Genomic DNA, 24,504 nt, shown 5'->3' with positions numbered 1-24,504 from the left:
ATAAATATCTAGAATGGTCTTAGAACAACAGAGTTATTTGATCCTGGTATGAAGACAGATAAACTAACTCAAACTGTTTGCTCAAGACATCTTTGAATTCTGTAACACAGTAGACAACTGCTAAGTGTTTTTCATATTTATCTGGATAATTGATCCATGCAGTCAAATCTGAAATGTTTAAAGAAGCTTTATTGGCTAAGTACAGTATTGCCAAGGCAATATAGAGTGGGCAATATTTCAGTTCATATACAGATAATTAAAACAATATTAAATATATTTTTTTCATAAGAAATCTATAAAAATATATATTTTATATACTGTATAATATTAGATATAAAAAATAATATAATAAAATGAAATAGTAAAATTAATTCAAACATATTTATTTATAAATTACATTTAAAACAACAGAATTTGACCTAATGTGCAATGCAACTTTAGCAGAAATATGAATTAGGCTACACACATACATTTGTAATCAATTCCTGTGTGATTGACAGCTCAGTGACATCAGAAGAGAATTGTGGGTTGTATATGTGTTGTGGGAGGCAGATCGACAGCCTTTTTGTGTCTCTGATGAGGGAAAGACATTCTAAAGGATCCATCTATCTGTCTCTCTCTCTCTCTCTCTCTCTCTCTCTCTCTCAATCTCTCCTGAAGGGTTGTGAAAGAGTGTCTTTCTGTCTGAAACAACAATCAAACATTGACTGGTGCTTCAAAGACATCAACCTGACATTCAGATAGTCCACCTCAGTTAAATCATCAACATCACATCTCAGCTGCATCTGCAACACAAAACTGACAAACAAATTCATAATAGGCTAGTTTGTATCTCATGAGCTGAAATGGGGTTACAGTTTTATTTGTGCATGTTCTGATTATTATATCTTCTCTTCTCTTCTCATGACAGACTGTGTGTGTAGGCAGCTTGGCTGAGTGTCAGTCAGTCCCCGGCTGCTGAGAGGCAGGACAACGTTCTGGTGACAGATCCGCCCTGGGTTTCCGTTCATTAGACGGCCAGCGGGAATGTGGCAGGCTGCAACAGTGTTGTATAAGGCGTAGCCAGCAGTAATGTCCCACATTGGTGTGTCCACCCTGCAAGCTGTCCTTGTATCTGTGTGCATGTGCTAGCTACTGTAAGAATCAAATCTCCAAAAATGATTAATGTGTCCTATCCAAGACCCATGCAAAAAAGTACCATGGTATTACATTGTACACTCAAAAAAACCTCTGGCTTAACTTTGGCTGAACTTTCAATCATGGTGGTTCCATGTGTTAAAAAGCAGTTTTATTAAATTAAAACGTCCATGTAATCTCAACCTAAATACTTCAAGTAGAGTGATGGTGAATTGAGTAAATCCAACTAAATAAGAATATGTTAAGTTAACTCAAATGAATCTCTGCAATTAACTAGCTTGTAAAGTGAATGCCAGCATGCTAAATGCTAATGGGAAACACTATGCTATCATTAGCATAGCAATAGAGCACAACTGTCTGGTTCTGGAAGTAAACATCCCAATCATTCATCTCATAGAGTAATTGATTTTCAATGACAGCATGATCATTTATAGACATAAAGTCACAAGAGTCACTATGCAACACAATTTTTGTTCCTGGATAGGAAGTGTTATTTCCTTATTGCTTATGCCTCAAAAGTATAGAAAATGGCTATTGTTACCCACAAACTTTGCTTTTGTGACCAGGACAGTAATAGTTTGAAATGTACCTATTTCCAAATGAGAAAAAGGGCTAATCTGTGTCTTTTCGTTCACAAAATGTCAGAAAAAAATCAACAAATGAATCTAAATTAACATGTATTTAGACTAAAGTAATTCAGAAATGACTATAAAAGAGATTTATGATTATACTGTAATTCACTTTCACGAATAAGCCCCCAACTGTACTCATCATAATTCAAGGTGTCCAGCAAATTCTTGATGCTGTTGTAATCTTCTTTGAGGTGCACTGATTGAGCCAGGGGAAGAGAACTTGTTTCCATTATGGAGCACCACGACTTTGAGGATCCTGGATGAGCTGTCAATAAAGAGGAGCCAGGAGTGGGTATGGGGAGCTCATGGCACTGTGGCACCAGGGCGATGGATGACAGAAGGTCCGGATGCATGACAGTAGGTGCATTCTTGCCAGTCCGACGTTTGGAAGGGTCCACCACGCAGAAGTAGCAGTTGCTTGAGTGGTCAGTGGGTTCCCACAAACGTCTTGGGATAGCGAACTTCATGGCTCTCTTTTCTCCTCTGTACCATCCTACAAAAATACATTTATTTCACCCATGACTAATGTGTAAGTCATTTTTCATATATGATATATTTTTTCAAAAACATTGAAAATTGTAAAACATTTAAAAAGTTTAAACTTTTACAATTTAAAAAAAATGAAAACATTTTATAACATAAAACTCCAAGCAAAAATTGTCCATCTTACCATCCAGAGTTTTTTTTGCAGTGCTTGCAGGTGAAATGAGGTGCCCAGGGTTTGTCTTGATCCCCGACAGGCATGCTGAAATATGATCACACCTCTTAGCAGATGCTTCCACAGACATAGCAAAATGTGTCCAATTAGTCAGCTGGAACTAAACTAAACTGGTGGGCTGAAGGCCCCTGTATTTATAATACTATTGATATTACTGGAAACTTCTAGAAAGTTCTAGAAGTTTCTCCAAGTTTACTCAGCACCGAATCTATCTGTAATTTTCTGGAACATATGTCAATTTCAAAATATCACTCTCCTGGTCACAAAAGCAAAGTTTGTGGGGAATAATAGCCATTTTCTATACTTTTGAGGCATGAGCAATTAGGAAATAACACACAACCCAGGAATCAAAAAAACCAAATATATAGCGGAATTCATGGTAAACAACTACATTACCCATGGTCCAGCAAAAAATGCTTTACCGATCAGAGAAAGCTTGGCAACAAAGCTAGTTAAACATGCCTCAGAGTGACCACCCACTCCCATGATGCACTGTGAATGACATAATTGAGTCAGTGTCGCTTCTACCCTTAAACTACTTATCTATTTGTATATATTGGAATATTCTGCTATAAACTTAAAATATGTTTCTATACTTCTAATAACAACCTAAAATCAATAACATTTTCCAATACTATTTTGCCTCAAAACTAATTTTGTGATGTTGTGATTCACCTCAAAGCTGGTTGGTTTGGTTCATGGCTTACAATTCTTTTTTTTAAGGATTTTATGAAAAGTCTATGGAAGGAATGAATGGGGAAAATACTTCCAGAACCAAGACAAAAGGAGGTGTCAGTAAAACTGACAAAGGTGAAAGTAAATTTTTTTGAGTGAATCATTCTTTTAGACAATACTGTGATAGAAATCATTTTTATTTTTTGGAATACTTAAGAGTACCATGTAAGTATCATGGTATTATATCAAAGCATCATGGTATTACTATCTGAAACCATCACTGCACCAAGGTACCACCACAGCACTTTTTGTAAGGGTGATATGGAGATATAAACCGTAGAATAATTAGTTTATTCTGTCATCAAATCATGTCAGTCATGAATCTATTATGTGTACCATATTATGGTACTTTTCTGTGATAGAGGTGAACAGAACAGATGCATTGCTCAACAGTGGGATTGATGGAGTCTAGAACCACATAGCAACCACATAGCAACCACCCAGAATTCATTAATAACCATATAGCAACATACTAAAACCAAATAAAACGTCTTAGCAACCAGTTTAGAAATAATTTTAGACACATTATTTTTAGATTTTATCATGGGACCAAGATAATACCATGGTAATCTCTGAGATAATTCAGAGTACCATGGGTGAGAAAGCATCTAATAAAGCATAATGATCATAAAAACATACTGAACTTTTTGTACATAGGTTCTTGAGATTGGCATCTCCTTAATATATTATTCATATGTGTGTACTTATTAAGGTACATTTTCATATGTTACTAATGTTAATTAATTGTTAAGCATTTATAGCTTTTAGGACATGTACTGTGTCATGATAATACCATGGTGCACTTTAAAGTACACTACCTTGTGGAACCAGTATTATACCATTATTTATATTATATACAGGTTTCTGACTGGATTCTACTACTGACTTGTTACTCAATGTTACCTTCTTGTCTACAGAACTATTAAAACATATTCACACTCACAATCGGCTGTTGTGATGTCAGCTTGGCAATATCTGAACGTGAATCATTCAATACCATGGTATACTATATACAGTATCAAAGTAACATCGTATTACCATTTGATACCATCACTTAACCATGGTTCCACTCAACAGTATAGTAAGGGATATAAATACTCTAATAACAGCAGATCGTCTTGAACAATACACAATCAGTCAATTTCCTTTTGTTTTGTAGCATTCTGTGCTTTAACAGTATGAGTTACAGGCACTGAACATGGTTTGCAATCTCATGGGATTTCCTGTGTGGGTCTATCTTTAGCCCGCTAGGACCAAATATCTTGGCATGGGTTCAGCCCGTTGCCATGGACACTTTTGTACTAGCTCCAGACTGCTGATTCGTTAAAGTAGAATGGAACCACGCGCTGCAACACACAGCAAAGAACCGATCTTGCAAAATCCAGCACACTATATTGGTCTATTTAGACATCAGGAATTAATTCTATGATGACCTGAAATCCGTGGGTCAGGACAGGCAGTGCAACAATATGTTTTTAATCATGGAATATTATTTAGCTTTATTTCCCAATTGTGGCATAACTGAACATGTATGAACTAGATTGTGGGATTTGATTAATCAAGACAATAATGAGTAATTAGACCCCTGCTGGAGGGCCTAATAATATAGAAAAAATGAGCTCTGAGCTCATCAAGTTAATTACAATATGAATGGTCTTACATATTAACATATTAATAAGGTTTAAGTGTAATATTTGAGTAATGTGCAATGTTTGAAGCACAAAAGGTGTGGGACGAGACTTTGTGATTTTGAGATTTTGTGATTTGCATATTCCTACTGCAACATGAACGTGAGAGAAATATGGAGAGAGAGAGAAAAAAAGGATAAATATCAGCATCTTGGGGATAGTAGTACAACACAGACATGTTTTGAGGAAACCTCACAAATGTTTTTTTTTTTATGCTTGAAAAAAAATAAAATAATTAAATGCCAGTGAGGTTACAAAAATGATTCTTCCGTAAATGTATCTTGTTTTAAGGATAAATATTTTACCTGAAAGAGCCAAAATACTTATTCTTAAAATTCTTTTTTTTAACAGTGTTAGCAGACACTATGAGCTGTACTTTTAAAACTAATTTTGGCAAGGAGTCAGTTGTAAATGGTGTGTCAGCAATGATAGCTGCACATGTTCGTCAAAGGGGAACAACAGCTGATCTGTGTGTGTGTGGGGGGGGGCACACTGTGTGGCTGTTGTACATGGGGTAATACATAGTAGGGCAGCCGAGCTCTGACAGGCTGAACACGGAGGGAGAGAGAGAGAGAGAGAGAGAGAGAGAGAGAGAGAGAGAGGGATGGGGGGGTGAGAGAGAGTGATAGCATTAGAGAAAGAGAGGGAGATACAACAAGAGGGGCAGCCTGCTAGTGAACGTTAACACAATATCAATCCTTAGCCTACAGTACCTGCGATTGGACACACACACACACACACACACACGTTAAACACATACAGCCATGCTGGAATGAACAGACTGAATTCCGTTTAATGTTTCTCATCTAAAAACCTCTGATCAACACGATTACGGGTGAGTATCAGTATCTTTCTCTCTTTGTAGTCTTTGTCTATATAGATATTGCTAATATTATTTACTGTAGGTTGTTTTTTAGTTTAATTTAGTTTAATTAGACTTAATAATTAGTCAGACCCTTTATATTTGGTCATCTTAACTACTTTGTACTTAACCATTTGATACAATGTACTTATGATGTACAAACATGTTGTTACATTGTAATTACATTTAAAGTACTTGCATTGAATTACATTTGTAGTTACACTGTTAATTTTACCTCTAAACCTAACCTAATTCTTACCGCAAAACCTAATTCTAACCCCTCATCCTAACCCTACCCTTACTCCTAAACCCACCCGTACCTCAACCTCAGTAGCAGCAAATGTGGGAATTTTGCAGAACAACATGTAGTTACACAGTAAACACATAGTCTTGTATGTATTCAGTGTTAGTTAAGGCCACCTAATATAAAGTGAGACCTATTAGTCTATTAAAAATGCAAGAGTCACTTTACACTTGGACATTGTACACTTGATGTTTGGTTAACTGGACATTATGGACCTATTGTGTAACTATATGTTTTTTGTTTTGTTCGGACTAAAAAGAGCAAGGGGTCATTGATTCTGTAAGCTTTTAATTCCTCTAAGCTTGGTGCTTTTTGCTGGTCGTCCTGTCTTGACAGCAGGAGATCCGTAAAGCCTTTGTCAACAGATTTAATGGGGTCTGACTTTTAGAGCACCACAGTTCATTGTTGTCTGTCAGAACTTCAGGGGGCTTATGGCATCACTGTGATGGCATCATCACCCTAGCCAGGGACACCCCCCTGTTTCTCAGCTGACCACACAAAGAAACAGCAACAGGAAGTACTGTAATGCCTCATACCTGCAAATGGTACATGGAAACTAAAAGAGACAGAAATGGAGAGAGAGAGAGAGAGAGAGAAGCTGTACTCCCTAAAAGTATCCTACCTTCCACCCACATATCTGAATCAGATGACTGAATGTGAATATTCTATCACACTGCATCCAGATATGCCAAATGATTGTTATATCAAACATTATTTAAAAAATGGATAGTTCACCCCAAAATGAAAATTCTCTCATCATTTACTCACACTCATACCATTCTAGATGTGGATGACTTTCTTTATTCTGCTAAAGACAAATTAAGATTTTTAGAAGAATATCTAAATGCTTTTGGTCCATTCAATGCAAGTGAATGGTGGCCAGAACTTTGAAGCTTCAAAAAGCACATAAAGCAGCATAAAATTAATCAATTAGACTCCAGTGGTTTAATCCATGTCTTCTGAAGTGATATGATACAGCAGGTGTGGGTAAGAAACAAATCAATATTAAAGTCTGTTTTACTATAAATGTTCCTCCCTGCCCAGTAGGTGGCGACATGCACAAAGAATGTGAATTGCCAAAAACAAAAGAGGAAGAATGTGAAAGTTATATTGCTTCTGAAGACCTGGATTTGACCAATGGTGTTGGATGGATTACTTTTATGCTGCCTTTATGTGCTTTTTGGACCTTTAAAGCCACCATTCACTTGCATTGAATGGACATACAGAGCTCAGATTTCTCCAAAATCTTTGTTTGTGACCAGCTGAAGAAAGAAAGTCATACAAATCTGGGATGGCAGGTGAGTAAATGATGCGGTAATTTTCATTTTGAGTGAACTATTCCTATAAACAAAAAAAACATATTGTAAGATAAAGCGTGTAAATGCTTCAAGCAGCAGGTTAATTCTAAAATCTATGCAGCGTATATTTCATCTTATTGTGTGGCATTGTTGAATTATTGATTCGGATTGGCTGACACACATTTCAGCTTCATTCCTGAGACACTGCAAACAAAACTAAAAAATGTTTAGCATCATAAAAACCTTGATGCAATGCAAAATAATGAGAAATAATGGATAAAGATAAACTCTTTTTGACACTATGTAATTGTTTTAAAGTCCCATCTGACTTTCACTCAGTGGTGGATTTCCCCCAACCCAGGTCAACAACTTTGGGGGTGTGCTGATGTGCTCATGGCTCTGATGATGTTGATGGTCAGAACTTCAGAGGTGCTCTCTGAGTTAAGTGAAGATCTTTGCTAAAAACCCATCTGGAATTAATATGGCATCTTCAACAAAAATAATTAAATCCATAATTATCATATTTTTGTAAATTAACAAAATTTTGTACAATTAAAATACAAACACCAAATACTCACAAGTTGAGCAATTGAAACATTTCCTTCACTTCCTCTCTTTGACATTGGACATTTGATATTCTCTTGAATAGAGCTCGGTTCATCTCTTTATTATCTGTTATGAATCAGACGAGGGCAGACGAGGAGTGAGGATCTAAATGCAGCTGTTTAATGATGGAGCAAAAGGTGAACAGTATAACAAAAAATAAAACAACACAGGGAACAAACAAAACATCCACAAGGGGAAAACCACATAGAGGACAACCATAACATACAACGACCGACAACAAATGAACAAACAACAGGGCTAAATACACAGGGATGATGAGTAAATTAAACACAGGTGGAAACAATGACACTGGCAGTGATGAGGGCAGGGGATTATGGGAAGTGTAGTTTGGGACAGGTGATAGGGAGAAATATAGAGCAGACAACGGGGAATCGTGACATTATCAGTGCAGTTGGCTTAATTCAATGCTCAGATGTGCTCCTGGAAACTTGTTTAGTTTTTTCCCATGTTTTCTATGTGCAAAGAAAAGTAAATTATAACAAAACCTGATAACTAGTCAATCTACAAAAGAGATTTTAGTGAGTCAAGTGTGAAATAGAAGCACATTTCTTCTTTTTGCTTGCTGAAATAAACGTGTAAGTCATAAATGACAAGGAGGTAGGTCGAAATAAATACATATAACTTAAAAGTAATCAGCAAATTCATATATTTCTGTTACTTACCAGGGTAACGTCACCCCTCAGGCTTTCAGCTCAACCGAATTTCCGTGACCGTAGTTCTACAAGCTGAAGTTGTTTGCTGTTTATGATAAACACAATTGTATGCATCTGTTGTTGAATTATGAGTCAAGACTGAACCATAGACTGTATATTGATAGTGATACTGAGATAAACAGTCTCAAAGAACATTGGATCTGATCATCTGTCATTTACCCTTTTAATGTAAATTATACATACTCACATTAAGCAATTGTCAGCCTAAAGACAATTTTCTTTAACCTTTTAGGCATAAATGTTTCTTTGGAGCTGAATATATAACCCTAAAGAACATTTATTTCTAAGTGTGCAGGGTCATTTTGTGCAAGGTGTTGACGACCCTTGTTTGGCATGGGGAAGCTGGGGCATATGAGCTCATTCACGATCTCAGTTATGAGAGCTAGTTTGATCTGTTTTATCATGCACCTGCCGTGCACTGAGAAAAACTTTGATCTCTGATATGGCTGTCTGTTGCTGAGAGGCTAGTTGCTGTGATTATAGCAGGATTATAATTTTTTAGTTATAGCTTTACAGAATTTGAACTTAACGCTTGCAAAAGTGTACTACGGTGGTATCATGGTTCAGTGTTGGTATCAGATGGTAATACTGAGGTACTTTGTTATTCTGATGCAGGCTACTGCATGGTACTGCATGGATACCATGTCCAAAAACCACGGTAATGCCAAACTATTTTTGTTGAGGTGTTCTGTTGATTAAATCCATGGTAATACCATGTTACTCATTGATTACCATATTCATATACTATGGCATTTAAGGTAGTTCTACGGAAATACCATGGTTTTACTATAATGCTAATGTCCAAAAACAAACAAATAAACAAACATTACCACAATTTTCCATGGTATATTATTTGGTTACTGTATGTGCTTTTGTGACATTCATCTGGTCATAGAGATGGAAGGAAAGAAAGAAAGAGACATGTCTTCTGGAGGAGTGGGTGGATGTCTTAACAGCTGATGGGTTTCAGACATCAGGAGAGGTCAGGGGCCAATCTTCAACCATCACTCAACCATCGTTCAAACCTTTACTGACAGTTCAGCTGTGTTAAAGAGGTTATTTTGTGCTTCAATTCCCACCTCAGGCCTGGCACTGAGAACCAGTGTGGGCAGAAGTAACTAACATGACCTTCTCCATTCTTTCCTCACACTGGGCATCTTAATTCACACTCTAAACTCTGCCAGGCTACTGTAATCTGAGCTGACTGTAGAAGAGAGGAATGACAATGCTTCGTAATTCTGGATGCAGGAATCATTAATGAGACTTTAATGTGCAGCAGTTCACGTGGGAGTGTCTGTGAGCGCTTGGGTGTATCTATGTGTGCAATTTCCTCCCACGCTAAGGGTTCATTTTCAACTTTGGATTCACTTATTCAGATTTGCTGCATAAATCACATCTATAGACATTTCAATTAGACAGTTGCAGAATTCTAAGACATCATAGAAAAATATCTAAAAGCCCCCAATGAACAGCTTTAGAAAAACAAGAAAGAAAAAAAAAACATGCTTTGACTACATCGGTGAAAAATAAATCCAAGATGGCAGACGAAGATTGCTAAGAAATCTTGATTATAAATAAAGGTAAAACCAAGTTCCTTAAATTATGAAAAGTATAAGTGAAAATAGTTCAGTGCTGTAATTGAAAATAAAAAATGTTACCAAATATTTTTATGTGCTTTGAATTTTGTTTAGTGGAATGTGCTGTTAGCTTAGCAACATGCTATCACAGACGCACAGAATTGCTGCTTGCAGGGGACCAATTCGGTCACTTATGACGTTACATGACTGTTAGGATGCTGCTTTAGAAGGCAGCCTCTTATGTAGGCCTCGAGGCAGCGCACTCATTTTGGAAGAAAATCTAGCGTAGAGAAATCTACATTTCTGGCAAACACTTGTGGTGAATAGCATGCTCATTTGCATGTGAAAATATTGAGTGGCAAATTTGCAGCAATTTTGCAGCAGGTTCACTGCAAGTATACCATGAACTCTAGCTTTTGTGCTGTTGAGCTGTCTTTCAAAGACTAAACATAAAAAAACGTACTATGGCTTTACTCTGGTACAGTGTCCGATGGTAAAATCGTGGCTCTTTGATATACTATAGCCTATCATGATACTGCATGATGACCATAATCATATGCCATGGTACTTTCTTGATAAGTTTACATACTGTAAAGAATATGGGCAGTGTCCAAAAAAAAAAAAACATGATTTTAACATGGTTGTTTTGTTTTGCTTAAGGATGCTCTACACACTATATTACTCTACAAAATAAATGGAGAGAAAGGCAAAAGTCATGGATTTTCAGTCAAACAAGAAGTCAAACTATTTGTGTTTCTGGACTGGCATCTTTATAAACCACAGAGTATTCTGTGCTTATAATGTGTGTGCCCAGTGTGGTATTTTTAGGCAGCACAGAGAAAGAGGTCAGATCTGACAAAGGTAAATGCTGCTGGTTCTTTGAGGTGAGGAGCTGTTCTCTGACCTGCCCTAAATACATACATATGACTGTGGCTGTGAGTTCATCATTATCGTCCATAAATGCAAACCCGCCTTTCACTGTCTACATTGCGGGCTGTGGACAGCTTCATTGATTATCAAGGGAGCATTCTTTTGTTGTGTCGCACCACTTACTCTCAGTGTAGAAAAGGTTTTAACCCTTAGGAAAAATACTGTGGCGGTACAGTGGTACAGTGATGGTATCAGATGGTAATACCATAGTACTTTAATATGTACCATACTACTGAATATTTACCATATTAATTTACTATGTTGTTTATATTTAAAATGTTAAAATAAACTGTACCATCTGCTGTAAATTTACTTGTCAGTGTTTGCAGGGCAAACTTGAACTTTCGTGTGCAGTGGAATGCAATGTTTCTTCACTTGAGATTAATTTTCATTTCTGCCACGTTCAGATGCATTTTAATTTAAGTGAATGGAGCCGAAAATGTAATGGTCCTTTTTTTGTCAAAGTACTTTTTCCTACGCTATCCCTATATCCAGAGAATTACAAGAAAGTAATTTGTAGACTGATTACCCTGAAAATCAGTTTGATCGTCCCACCAAGCCAGACATGGCCACATTGGCTGAACCAATGTCATGAGTTTGGGGTGGGACTATCTGTTTGATTGACCAGTGACAGTTGTTGGAGTGTTTGGGAAACCTGTGTGAAAACAGTCATTATTTTATCACTTAGTTTCACAGAAATTACACACATTGGCACTAAGGTTCACCACAAATCTAGCTAATTGGTGAAACATTTGAAAGCATGTTGGGTTGCCGTAAGTGTGAACATTAGTGCCATTAAGGGAAATGTCATCTTTTCTTGTGAATTCTTGGTTTTTGCACACACACCTTATCTGGAGTTGCAGGTATATTAAGACAGACTGATGATACATGTTAAGGTCATGAGCATTTGATTACAAAAATTTTTTGCCTGTTTGCTTTGATGTTGATAAAATTCCTTAGAAAGCATCAAAGTGGTCTATTATAGGCATATAGTCACCAAACAAGGCAGATGTGTGTAATCTGAGCAGGCAAAACACTGACCAGTCACAGGTGCAGTGCTACAATTAGTCACATTACTGTCAGATGGACCATCATCTTAGAGCACCTGTCCTCAGGACCATTTGTCTTTAAGAGAGGGACAGAATTCAAACTTGACATTAAGAGTGGTATTCTCATTTTCCATCCCACTGTGTTCAGTGACCCCCACATTATATTAAATAGGCAAAACAAATTATATTTAAATAAAACATCAAAGCATTAGGACTGCATAACAATATTTAGCAGGGTAAAGTTTAATTTAAGTTCAATATTTATTAATTATTCGTTTATGGTGCTAAAGAGACCAACTGAAAAGTCCACACACTGTGCTAAAACGTCACTGGTATAAGTCTTCAATGCAACTGCCTTGCATGTTCTGTCTTTAACAATTTTATTAGAAAACATTAACACATTCTAAAGATTATAAATTGTATGTATAACTTACACTTTAATTGAATTAATTAATAAATGAATACTTGGACATTTCCTTAAGTTTTAGTGCTCTGGGTGGAATAATTGGCTAATTGGAGTAAATTTGAGGTGTACCTGTGGATGTATTTTAAGGCCTACTTTCAAACTCAGTGCCTTTTTGCTTGACACCATGGGGAAAATCTAAATAAATCAGCCAAGACCTCAGAAAAACAAAAATTATGCACCTCCACCAACTCTGGTTCATCATTGGGAGCAATTTCCAAATGCCTGAAGGTACAATGTTCATCTGTACAAATTAATTATTGTTTGGTGCAAAAGGTGCAAATCAATCTCAGAACAACTTCAAAGTCCTTGTGAAGATGCTGAAGGAACAAATAGACAAGTATCTATATCCACAGTAAAACAAGTTCTATATTAACATAACCTGAAAGGCTGCTCAGCAAGGAAGAAGCCACTGCTCCAAATCCTCGTCATATAAAAGTCAGACTACAGCTTGCAAGTGTTGTCAACAAATTAGGCAACGCAAACAAACAACTATGATGAAACGGCACGCTGGAACAGATGTGAAGATGTATGAAACAGCAGCTAGCATTTTACAGGGCCACACTGCACCTTCAATGGCAAATTTATTATGAATACGCTTAAAACACAAAATTTGAACCCTTATAAACCACCCCACTAAAGCCCAAATAAATAGCTTACCTTCAGTGAGGAAGGCTCTTACCATCCACTAAGATCACCACTTCAACGCACTTCATCCTAATAATATATACAGATTAATATTGGTACTGTTGAGTACAGACGCAGGAATAAAAAGCAAACACACAACTAACCGGGAGAGAGAGAACAAAGCTGCAGGGTTGATCCTGCTACTTCTTTTGTAAAATAAATGGAAGAGAAGCATCAATCAGTTTACAAGGAAGATATCAAACACAACATCTTCTTTATGGACACCATTTATCAATCAAACACTTAACGTGCAGTGCACCAATCATAATGGAGAGTGCTCAATGTGCTCAATAAGAATAATGAGAATTGAGCTTAATATTAGCAACCACATTCTCTAATAAGAGGCGCACACCAAGAAAGCTCAATACGGAATGAGTATAGACACTGACAGACATAATAATGATTACAAACTTTAAAACATATTAAAGCCATCTTATTGGTAACACTCACATAGAATTCCGATGCATGCAACTTTATAAAACTCATAGTAATTGAGATAGATACATACATAAAAAAAAAAAACTTGTTACACTGGACCATTTGAAATAAACTAGTGAATTAAGAAATGTGCTTAAAAATTCTTGAAAAAAAATCTTAAAGGAAATAGTGACCATTTACAAGGCCTGTACATGCTGATTATAGCGTACTGATTACATTCTAACCTAAAAATCTTGATGTAGCCTATCATTAATTTTATTTAGTAATTATAAAGAACAGCATGGGAACATGGCTTAAAATTGGTTGGTAGAACCAGAATGTTAGTGTGTATTGACTAATTGACTAACATTTGTCATGAGCCTATTTGTTTATATATTTGTTTATATAATATTTACTCAAATTTGGGGAATCTTCGTTTGTCTTTTAAAATTGCACGTCCACAAATATGAAAATATCAAATTATGTTTTATATGTGTACAGGGGACATTTAAGCTATTATACCGTTGCCCCCCTACAAGCACACCCGACCCCAGACAAAATGTTCTAGAACCGCCCCTGCCAAGGACCTCCAAGTATGATGATTCCCTCGTATGGGACCCCTCTCCTAAAATATTCTATAATGGTAGTAATGCATTTTCATGTGTGAAGACTCAATTATAATGTGTGAAAAAAAGCCAATGAAATGAATGGCGGTGAACACAGAACTTCTAAGCAGAAGGTTTCTGGTTTGATTTCCATTTGATTTCCATCCCCATTGTGTCCTTGAGCAAGACACTTAACTTAACTCCAGGTTGCTCAGGGGAGATTGTCCCTGTAATAAGTGCACTGCCAAATGAATGAATGTATATGTAAAATATTGTCATTCTACAGAGAAAAGAAAAGAATCTGGCACACTGCCATACAGTAGCTTAGCAAAGACAATCAATATTTATTTCTTATCAAAGTTTTGGGCAAGCAACCTTTGTCAGGCATTTAAAAGCCACCAAATAATAAAAAAAAAGTAATGACCATTTAGAAAAAGGGATTTACAACAATGACATGGCCAACAACACTAACAATAAGATAGAAAATACAAGACACAAATTAATCCAAAATGGAGAATGACTGAAAAGAGAAACCACCTCCTGCTGCAATTGTTATTAACATAACATTAACATCATTTGTTTTTATATTTTCTTTTATGTTCATAATAGCTTATGTCTTATGCATCTACCATTAACCATTAACCAGATGTGCGAGGATCATTTACTGTTTATATTGTTACTGTACTAAAGCCTTATAAACTATAAGCCTACCTAAAATTCTTATAAAATTCTAAAATATTATTTGGAAGATATTTCCTTTGTATTACAGTAAGTGTACAGTTTATTTTAATTGTTTTAATTGTAATAATTTTTTTAGCACTTTTTATTTTTTTATTTTATTACATTTTTTTTTAATGTTTTTTTCTCTGAAATGTTCTACGGCTGGAGATCCTTACTAAAGAAACAAGTTATAGACTTTTTTTTTAAGTTTGCATTTTCTATGTTAATGTAAATGTTTTATTTTGTTGAATAAAAATGTCCAAGTAAGCATTGTCAAATTACAATAAAAACATTGATTCTTGCCATGAGAATTCCAATACAGATTTGCGAGGTAAAATTTAGCAATACTTAAGAAATACAAATTTCACATGTTGGTCTACCTAACATTATGAGGACTTTCCATAGACGTAATGATTTTTATACTGTACAAACTATAGATTCTATTCCCAAGCCCTAACACAACCCCTAAACCTAACCCTTACAAAAAAACATTCTGCATTTTTACATTTTTCAATAAAGCATAATTTAATATGTTTTTTAAGCTATTTCAATTATGGGGACACTAGAAATGTCCTCATAAACCACATTTATAGCATAATACCCTTGTAATTACCAGTTTGTAACCTCAAAAATTGTCCTCGTAAACCACATAAGCATGCCCAAACACACACACACACACACACACACACACACACACACACACACACACACACACACTGCTTGTGATTATCACTAATGGCTTCTAATGAGGCTGAAATTGTATATCACAGCTGTGTACTTGCAGCAGATCATAGACGCTATTCATTTGTCATTCTGTTCTTGGCCTTTCTCCAGATACATCACCAGTGAGGTCTCATATACATGTGTTTCATAACTGCATGTCGTTATGTGAATGCCTTGTAACCTTGCTGTCCACCTCAGTGGAGAGATATATCTCACTGGTTATATACAGTATTTATTTCTGTACAAAGAGGGATGATGTCTGCCTGCAGCGGGCTATTCTTAACTCAACAACATTTGCTCTACAAGTCCAAACATCTAAGAAATGGCCTTGAATGAATTTTGGGGTACATGTAATCAATAATGCATGGGACAGATGGACAATACACATATTTACAGAACACTCAATGGAAATGTTTTGTATCACTTCTTGAAATCCATCTCCTGCTATATCAACTCAATATCAAATTGTAGGAATACTTTTTGTAAATTAACAAAAAGGCTGAAACCAACGCAGTGGAAGTTTCTAGCTTCTAGCTACGTAAGCTTGAATCTGTTCCAAAATGTGTCAGATGACACACTACGGTCACAACCTCTTCTCTTCAGTGAAAGCTAAATGACCCCTTCTTGGTCTGTCTGTTTAACAGTGCAATATTGTCAGGCTCTTTATCTAATATATATTGACGACAGACAACCTGTCACACTGTACCAGACAGAGGTCTCTAAGTGGATATATCTGACACACATCGAAGAGAGACATGCCAGCTATGGTAGTTATGGTTAGCCTACACATGGACACCACTTCAATGGCACACATTTCAAACCCTTTTGTCCAACCTCCTTTTTCTTTTTGCTCAGGCAGAAAGAGGGAGGGAAGGAGCCCCCACCAATACTTCCTCTCTTCCAGTATGGACGGCCACCCCCTAGTCACCCCCTTCCAAAACTTCTTCATGCCAACCCACACGTGCCAATCACAGCCTGTTCCCAACCTGTTCTTATTTTTCTAGAAAGACATTTACGGGAGGTTGTTAGCAAGAATAGGTTGTTTATACTTCTCTCGCTCTCTCTTTCTTTCTGTGTCAGAATCAGCATGGAGGAAGAAACCCTGTTGCGAGAGAGACTGCAGGCGATTACTGTGAGTATCAGGATGGATTTTAACTCTGTTTGGTTTTATGTAACTTAGGTTTCTATATTGTCAAGTCAAGCATTTATATCATTTTATGTACAGTATTATTATTTGGTTTTGGTGTTAAAGGAACAGTTCACACAAAAACTCTGGCATCTTTTACTCAACCCTATGTTGTTCAAAACATACATGACTTTCTTTTTCTTCTATTGAATTAGAAGAGTTTGGAAGAATGTTGGGGACTAATAGCCTCAGTCACCATTCACATACATTGCATCTTTTATCCATACAATGAAAGTGAATGGTGACTTAGGCTATTAGTTCCTTAACATATAACATCTCATGTTGTGTTCCACGGGAGATAGTAGGTCTTTTGGGTGAACAATCTCTTTAGTTAATTACAAAGCCTGTCTGAGGGTTTGAAATGAAGATAAATATAAATTTAACTCTGTTATTTCTATTTACTTTGACAGGGTGAGGGATTTTATTGATTTTATTAATTAGAGAGTAACTAGGTATTTTTGTCTACCCAGTCCCAAATAACAGTCTTGACACTTTTTTTTTTGTTGCCTTGATGACATGAACCATTATTGGCCACACTACAGTTTAGGGATTACCATGTCAGTGGCATTGCCAAGGGTTGGGTGGGCATGGGTACACCCAAATTAGACACAGGCCCACCCAGAATATTAGAGATTATTCTTTGACTTCAAATATATATTTATAAAACAGTTAATAAAATACATCAATTCTAATCCCTGAAAGTGTGGAAGAACTGTTTAAATACTGCTTCCCGGATGTTAAGGAAAAGTTGGTAAAAAAAAAAAATTAAATTTGACCCATCCATTTTTATTGAGGCCTACGCAAATGTAATACACCCTTGCTCCATGTATGACTGCTTAAAAGTGTGCTGGTTTCAGACAGTATATGGACTCCATTAAATAGCATAAATATCAATCTGTATGTGGGAGGAATCTGTCCATGTGTTATTTCTGTCCGAAGACTGCCTTTGAGGTGTTAATTTCTTAAATTAAGTCATCGTTTATTAGAGAGTTAAAAATAATGCTGCAAAGCCTCCTGCTCAAAAAAGACTATACTGTATTAATTCCCTCTAGTAAGCATGCTTGGGCTAATAGGAAGACACAAAAAGCCACAAACAGAATAAGAAACAACCAGATCAATGTCAAGGTGAAACTAAAAAGTTTTTTTCATGCTTTCCCATCAGGACAAAAGGAGACTTCGAGAGGAGATAGAAAAGAAAAGAAGAAACATTGAAGAAGAGAAATTTAAACTTCAATATCTAAAGGTAAAATGTTCTATTTCTATTATAATAATAATAATAATTATAATTATTTAAACAAATATAAATACATATATGACTATATTTTAAATTAAATATAATACAATATATTTGTAATAAATTATAATATATTTGAATGATCATTTCATTATTTATTACTATTATTGTTATTATGTTATTATTATGAAATATGTAAATGTCAAATGAAAATGAGAATATCAAATTATTCTGTGTGGCAGAATACTTACAGTATTGGAAGCAGAGTTATTCAGATGTAGTGTTTTATTATACATCAGTTGGCTTTATATAAGATGCCGTGGCCTTCTTTGCATAAACAGAAAAAAACCTTGCGGGAGCAATGGCTAATGGATGGATTGAGTACTCTGAGTGAAGAGGAACAAGAGTCTGCAAAGGCCCAGACTGAAGATAACCAACAGCAGGCAAAACTTCTGCAGAGCAATATCGACAGGTACTTTCAATTTAAACTAATCATAATTATTTTTCCTTTTTTTCCAGCATTCCATTTATTGTTCGTAGGGTTCACAGCATGTAATCTGTAGCATGTCACTTCCTCTTTGTATCGTGTGGCAGGTGATTGGATTATACTTGTTAAACCTCATTGATGAGCTTTCAGTGTAAAAAGGGTTAGACAGAGACCTAACTCAAACTGTTACATAATCTGTCTACTTACGGCAATCTTAGTCTGGAGCAGCAGACCATTTACGCAGGAGGTCAAACATACTTGAAGAAGAAAGCATGAGTCACACAAACAAAGGACAAAATAACTGAGAAAAATCAGCTTGAACCGCTCTTTTTGAATTAGAGTTTATAGGTGAAGTATGTAATTTCTGTGCCACTATCGTTACCAAATGATATTGCAAAAATAATGCCAACGTGTAGCTAAGCACAAACAGATTGTTTGAGCCGATGTTGCTGTGTCTGGCTGGTTCAGATGCTCAAACAAACAGAGCAATGTTTTGACAGTATTTTAACTTCAAGCTAAAATATTTGAAGACCCTTTCTGTCTGGTTTGTCACTTTGTAGCTTTATTTAGACTGAATAGAAATCTTACTTTCCAACATTATTAAAGGGATAGTTCACCCAAAAATGAAAATTCTCTCATTATTTATTCACCCTTATTTTAGATTTTTAGAAGAATTTCTCAGCTCTCTTGGTCCATACAATGCAAGTGAATGGGTGCCAAAATTTTAAAGCTCCAAAAATCACATACAGTAATTCAGCATAAAAGTAATCCATAAAACTCCAATGTTTAAATCAATGTCTTCAGAAGTGATCTTTAGTCAATCTCCACTGTATACTTTCACGTTCTTCTTCTTGTGTTTGAAGTGTTTGTGGTGATTCCCAGTCTGCATGTATGTGAATCCCCCTGCACTGGGAAAATCATTTCTACCAAAAAAGGACATAAATATTGATCTGTTTTTCACCCACACCTATCATATCACTTCTGAAGATATGGATTAAAACACTGGAGTCACATGGATTACTTTTATGTGTTTTTTGTAACATCAACATGTTGGAACCCATTCACTTGCATTGTATGGACCTACAGAGCTTCCAAAATTCATTATTTGTGTTTTGCAGAAGACAGAAATTCACACATCTGGGATGGCATGAGGGTGAGTAAATGATGTGAGAATTGTCATTTTCGGGTGAACTAGATGGGTGGGAAGGCCTTTAAGGACTTGAATCGCCGAAGGGTTCTCTCTGGTAAAAAGACTCTGTAATATGATGATGGCAGTCTACACAGGATGGATTAAGAGTAAAGAAGCAATCACAGGAAAATCCAACCCAATCTCAAGACAGAGGTGGCTCATCACATCCTATAAATGACATGAGATCAGAGTCATGACCCCATAGCAAAAAGAGATGAGGATAATTAACTGTTTCTCTCAGTTTTTATTGTTACTTCTCAGTAAGTGCCAAAGGAAATGCTAAAGATACATATGTTGCACAAGGAGGTGCACATCGTGACAATATCTGTGATTTTGAATTTACAGTATATATCCTTAAAGTATTGGAATTAATTTGTAGAAAAAATTCAATAAAACAAATAAAAATAACCAAAATGAGTGTATGTCTAACTAGTGTACAGCAATATTAGCTTGTAAAAAATTTGTTGGATGTAATTATGTTTTATATCTGGGGTCTCTGAGACCCCAAGCAAAACCGTAACATTATTCATGGAGGTTATTTGATGCAAGTTTTATTTAGGAACAATATATCTTAACATGATAATAAGGTGTAAAGGTGTTTTTTGTGCTATTAATATAGCATTGGAGTCAGAACATGAGGGTTATTACCTCTCATGCCTGTATATTATTTAGAATTACTTTTTTTATGCTCTGAATGGTGTGTGAACATTTTATGAATGTTTTATTCTGTGTCCTTGCAGAATAGAGACAGAGATTGTGGCTCTAGAGACACAGGAGCTGGAGATTTCTGCAAAAGAGGAGACTCTTCTGAAGAAACTCAAGGAGGTGGAAAAAACTCCGGAGGACATCATAAAGGTATTGCTCATGCGATCACTTTTACAGGCCTGGAGACTCCTTACCGTATATTACAACAGCAACTGGTGTTTGTGATGGAAGCCCTTTAATTGAATCCGCTTTCAAGTTAGAAATATGGGAAATCATTAAATGTTACATGCTGTGAACATGTCCCTTGCTTTCAAATTGGCATCAATATAAAATTGTTTGTTTGTGTGATATGTGACCTGGAGTGATTTATATGAAAATTGCTATGTTTTATATCTTCGTTTTCCTTCATCATTTCCGGTTTTTAATTGATTTCCACACAGGAATTCTACGTAAATATCCAGCCAGGTAAATACAGCTCTTGTTTTATATTTTGATTGTTTTCCATACATTTAAAATTGTACAATATATATATATATATCATATGACCCTCTCTTAATAGACTCAGACCTCCATATTATTTCTTATAGAGCCAATCCAATACATCTATACTGCCATACCTGATGTCCCGAAATGTTATACTCCCACAACTAAGAGGATGCTTTTTACGCCAAAGCACGAAACCGATGACGAACAGGAGAAAAAAGGTATAACACCAAACCACTGTTTATGCCATCAAATATTTGCTGGCATATTATTAGTAACTGAAATATCAAATTGCATAAATATGTTGAAAAATACTGCTATTTTGCATAGACAGTCAACCAGCTGTAATCAAACTGTCCAGTTCTGTAATTACAGCAATTTGAGGTTCAAAAATGTTGTTTTAAGTTTTATAAATTAAAGAAATCATACAAAAGTGGGTGTCTATGGCTGCAATAATGGGCATGACATGGGATAATAACAAAAAGAGTCCCAGTAAACAAATTATCGCCAGCTGTTAAGTGAAAATAATTATGTGCTTTGGTTTGCAAAGATCAAATGCCTTCTCAATCTTATTTAACCTTAAAAAGGCAAGCATATAAATGTACCTATACAAATGTATTCATTTCTATTTTCCAACACATTAGGACCCAAATAATACATTTCTGGGTTTTTTTTTGTTTGTTTTTTTAAATATTGTTTTTATTTTAAATTTAATAGTTTGTAGAAATCATGAAAATCATGAAAAAATGCTGCCTATTTACTTATAGATAAAGATTGTAAGTTGATGACATATTTTATATATAAAGTTGTGTGTCCTCAGTATTTGCAAGAACTCACAATAATTTGACAGACTCCCCCAGGATACAAAAACCTTTAAAGGGTTAAGCTACACGCTCCAAAAGGCAGGGCTATATTTTTTATATTTTATTATAGTTTTTCATTTCACAGCCTTGAGCACCTAATTGTGGGCTCTATGGATGCAATGCAGTAATATACAACATTGTAGCTTGGTAAAAATATGTTTTGCATCATAACTGTTACATAACTGTGTATTTTAGCACAGCTGGAATGCTGCATTGACCAACGAGATTCCAGAACTATCCATTTTATTAATGTGTTCAAATCATGGCTTCATAAGGTTTTGGTCGTCAATTTGAGTCTTTTAATTTGATGTGAGATGGCTTGTGTTTAATGCAGTTATTTTTTTTTTTTAGCTTCCTATACCATGAAGATCAGTGTAGAAAAGGATCTCCGCACTGGAGAGAGCAACATCCTCTCCATGGCCACCATCACACCTGAGGACCTCCAACCGCCAGGCATCAAAGTCTACGATGATGGACAAAAATCTGTCTACGCCCTGTCAAATGATGGACTTGAGTCCCAGAACGACATGAATGAGATGAGTCCTCTTGAGGTGGAAGAACTTCTGTTGAAAGCCTCAGAGAAGAAAGTTTCAAAAGATGTGGAGTACCATGAAGCTGTGTTTTCAAGCCCTTTCAGTCGACCTACAACACCTCAAAATACAGAGAGTGGTTATATCAGCCTCAATGGCCTTCAAATGTCCAACAAGATCCAGAGTCCTTTTCAGACCGAGAACTTTACCAAACAAGAAGATCAAAGCCCAATAGATGGTAAACGATCACCAACTCACATTCCAACCACCAAATCCAACCAGTATTTTGGCAACAACCAACAAGCTCAAAACATCCGAAATGGACCAATTACTAACAGCAATGGTGGTGAATACCGAGGCGCAACCAGGATCAGCCCAACATCTTCTCCCACACAGGAATGTGGAGAGCACTTTCGGAAAACTCCTACGGCAGACTCTGGACTGGGATTTGGAAGATATTCCCCTTTGAATTCAATGAAAGACTCAAGTCTCAACCTTGTGAATTCCCTTCCACCTGAGGTGGAATGTGGTGAGCCTGTTACCATGATCTTCATGGGTTATCAGAATGTTGAGTCTGATGAGGAAGATGAAGCAATCCAGGCTGAATTGGTAGTTATTGGTGATGATGTTGATGATGAAGATGGAGTTGATGATGAAGACATAGATGCAGCAGATGTCCCTTTGTCCTACCACCCTCTGGGCTACTACAGCAAGGTCTTCAAGCCCAATAATACTGTGTACCGCTCTGAGATTTGGCCTTGTGGTGTCAGAACCTACAGTCATGGAGGACGTACTTTTGGAAATGAAATAGAAGAAGCAGTAGCCACAGGTATTATTCGAAGAGTGAGAAGGCATGTTGGTTTCTAATTCCACACTAAACGTTTTCACTTTTATTCACATTTGCATGGATTCTTGACTGGCATCTCAATTAAAGCATTTTTGCGAAATGTTATTACGTGATTCTTTACACGTATTGTGACAGTTCCTATATGAAATGCCCACTGTGTGGCGCTAAAAGCGAGTTAATGTATCCAAAACTTATGGTGCTTTTAGGCTTAATGCTCTATTGATTTTGAGATTAACAAAACCTACCTAACTCCCTAAACCTTAAACCTAAAGCTAATCGATAGTGTCATAAAAACTGAATGTGACATAAAAAATGCGGAAGCAACCACATCATTTTGTGTTGATTCTATGACTTTTTGAGCTCACAAATCATGTGCTCTTCAGGACTCTTTATATCGCATTGGAGCTACTGCACAAATTCATCATACCTAAACAAGCTTGTAAATGTAGTTGTTACTTAATGCATATGTTCAAATTTATTGCCTACTTGTCCAAATCGTGATACGATAAGATTCCTGCGATAAGCAATCTGTCTGTCCACGATATTCGTACACAAAATGATGATAAATGACAATAAAATCCGAACTGTCAGACGGAACAGTTTGTTTACTGAACGTAACTCATTTTCTCACTGAAGCTGCCTATGGGAATACGCTTTCTACAGTAAGCCCAGAGGGAATAAATACACAATCACACACATACACAGGGCAAAGTTACTCTAATTCAGTCTGTTACCTTGGTTTATGTTCACATGGTACTCCTATATTTATTTTGCCATTCTCCTCATAAAAAAGGTCTATCCTAGTGTTAATCTTTCTAGGCTGATCCTTGTAATTTAGACCATAATTCCGCCACCTAACTAAAAAACTAGGGTCACTTATTTTTGATTGTTTTGGTGAGGCAAGTTGCTTATTTTGGGCTTGATTTCCAGACCAGGTCACTTGTATCGCTTGTATCTGTAGATCTGGGAACACTGGTGTGTGACAACTTCAGCCAAAATAAAGTTGTTCTGATCCAGATAGTGAGACAGCTTTATTATACTGTTATAAGAAGGATTTTAGACCTATTTGTTGACTAGACCCAGGCAGTCACGTGT

At 36.2% G+C, this 24,504-nt stretch overlaps 1 protein-coding gene across 4 annotated transcripts in view; it reads left to right on the top strand.

The window, feature by feature from the left end:
- The first annotated feature begins 5,549 nt into the window (after window positions 1-5,549).
- The window catches only part of LOC127634888 (palmdelphin-like), a 33,334-nt gene continuing 14,379 nt past the window's right edge, over window positions 5,550-24,504 (top strand). For 3 of the 4 annotated variants that reach the window (XM_052114628.1, XM_052114627.1, XM_052114626.1), the window contains exons 1-8: window positions 5,550-5,745; window positions 16,966-17,017; window positions 18,234-18,314; window positions 18,647-18,777; window positions 20,722-20,836; window positions 21,127-21,151; window positions 21,274-21,390; window positions 22,384-23,391. In XM_052114628.1, coding sequence (XP_051970588.1) covers window positions 16,973-17,017; window positions 18,234-18,314; window positions 18,647-18,777; window positions 20,722-20,836; window positions 21,127-21,151; window positions 21,274-21,390; window positions 22,384-23,391 — 1,522 coding nt within the window. In that variant the 5' untranslated portion in view covers window positions 5,550-5,745; window positions 16,966-16,972. The remainder of the gene's footprint in view (window positions 5,746-16,965; window positions 17,018-18,233; window positions 18,315-18,646; window positions 18,778-20,721; window positions 20,837-21,126; window positions 21,152-21,273; window positions 21,391-22,383; window positions 23,392-24,504) is intronic. The other variant, XM_052114624.1, reaches the window with a different exon arrangement.

The sequence above is a fragment of the Xyrauchen texanus genome, chromosome 42, assembly GCF_025860055.1.
Source record: "Xyrauchen texanus isolate HMW12.3.18 chromosome 42, RBS_HiC_50CHRs, whole genome shotgun sequence".
Classification (NCBI taxonomy): domain Eukaryota; kingdom Metazoa; phylum Chordata; class Actinopteri; order Cypriniformes; family Catostomidae; genus Xyrauchen; species Xyrauchen texanus.
Note: the sequence above shows the minus strand (reverse complement) of the source record. Positions and strands in the feature narration are given on the sequence as shown.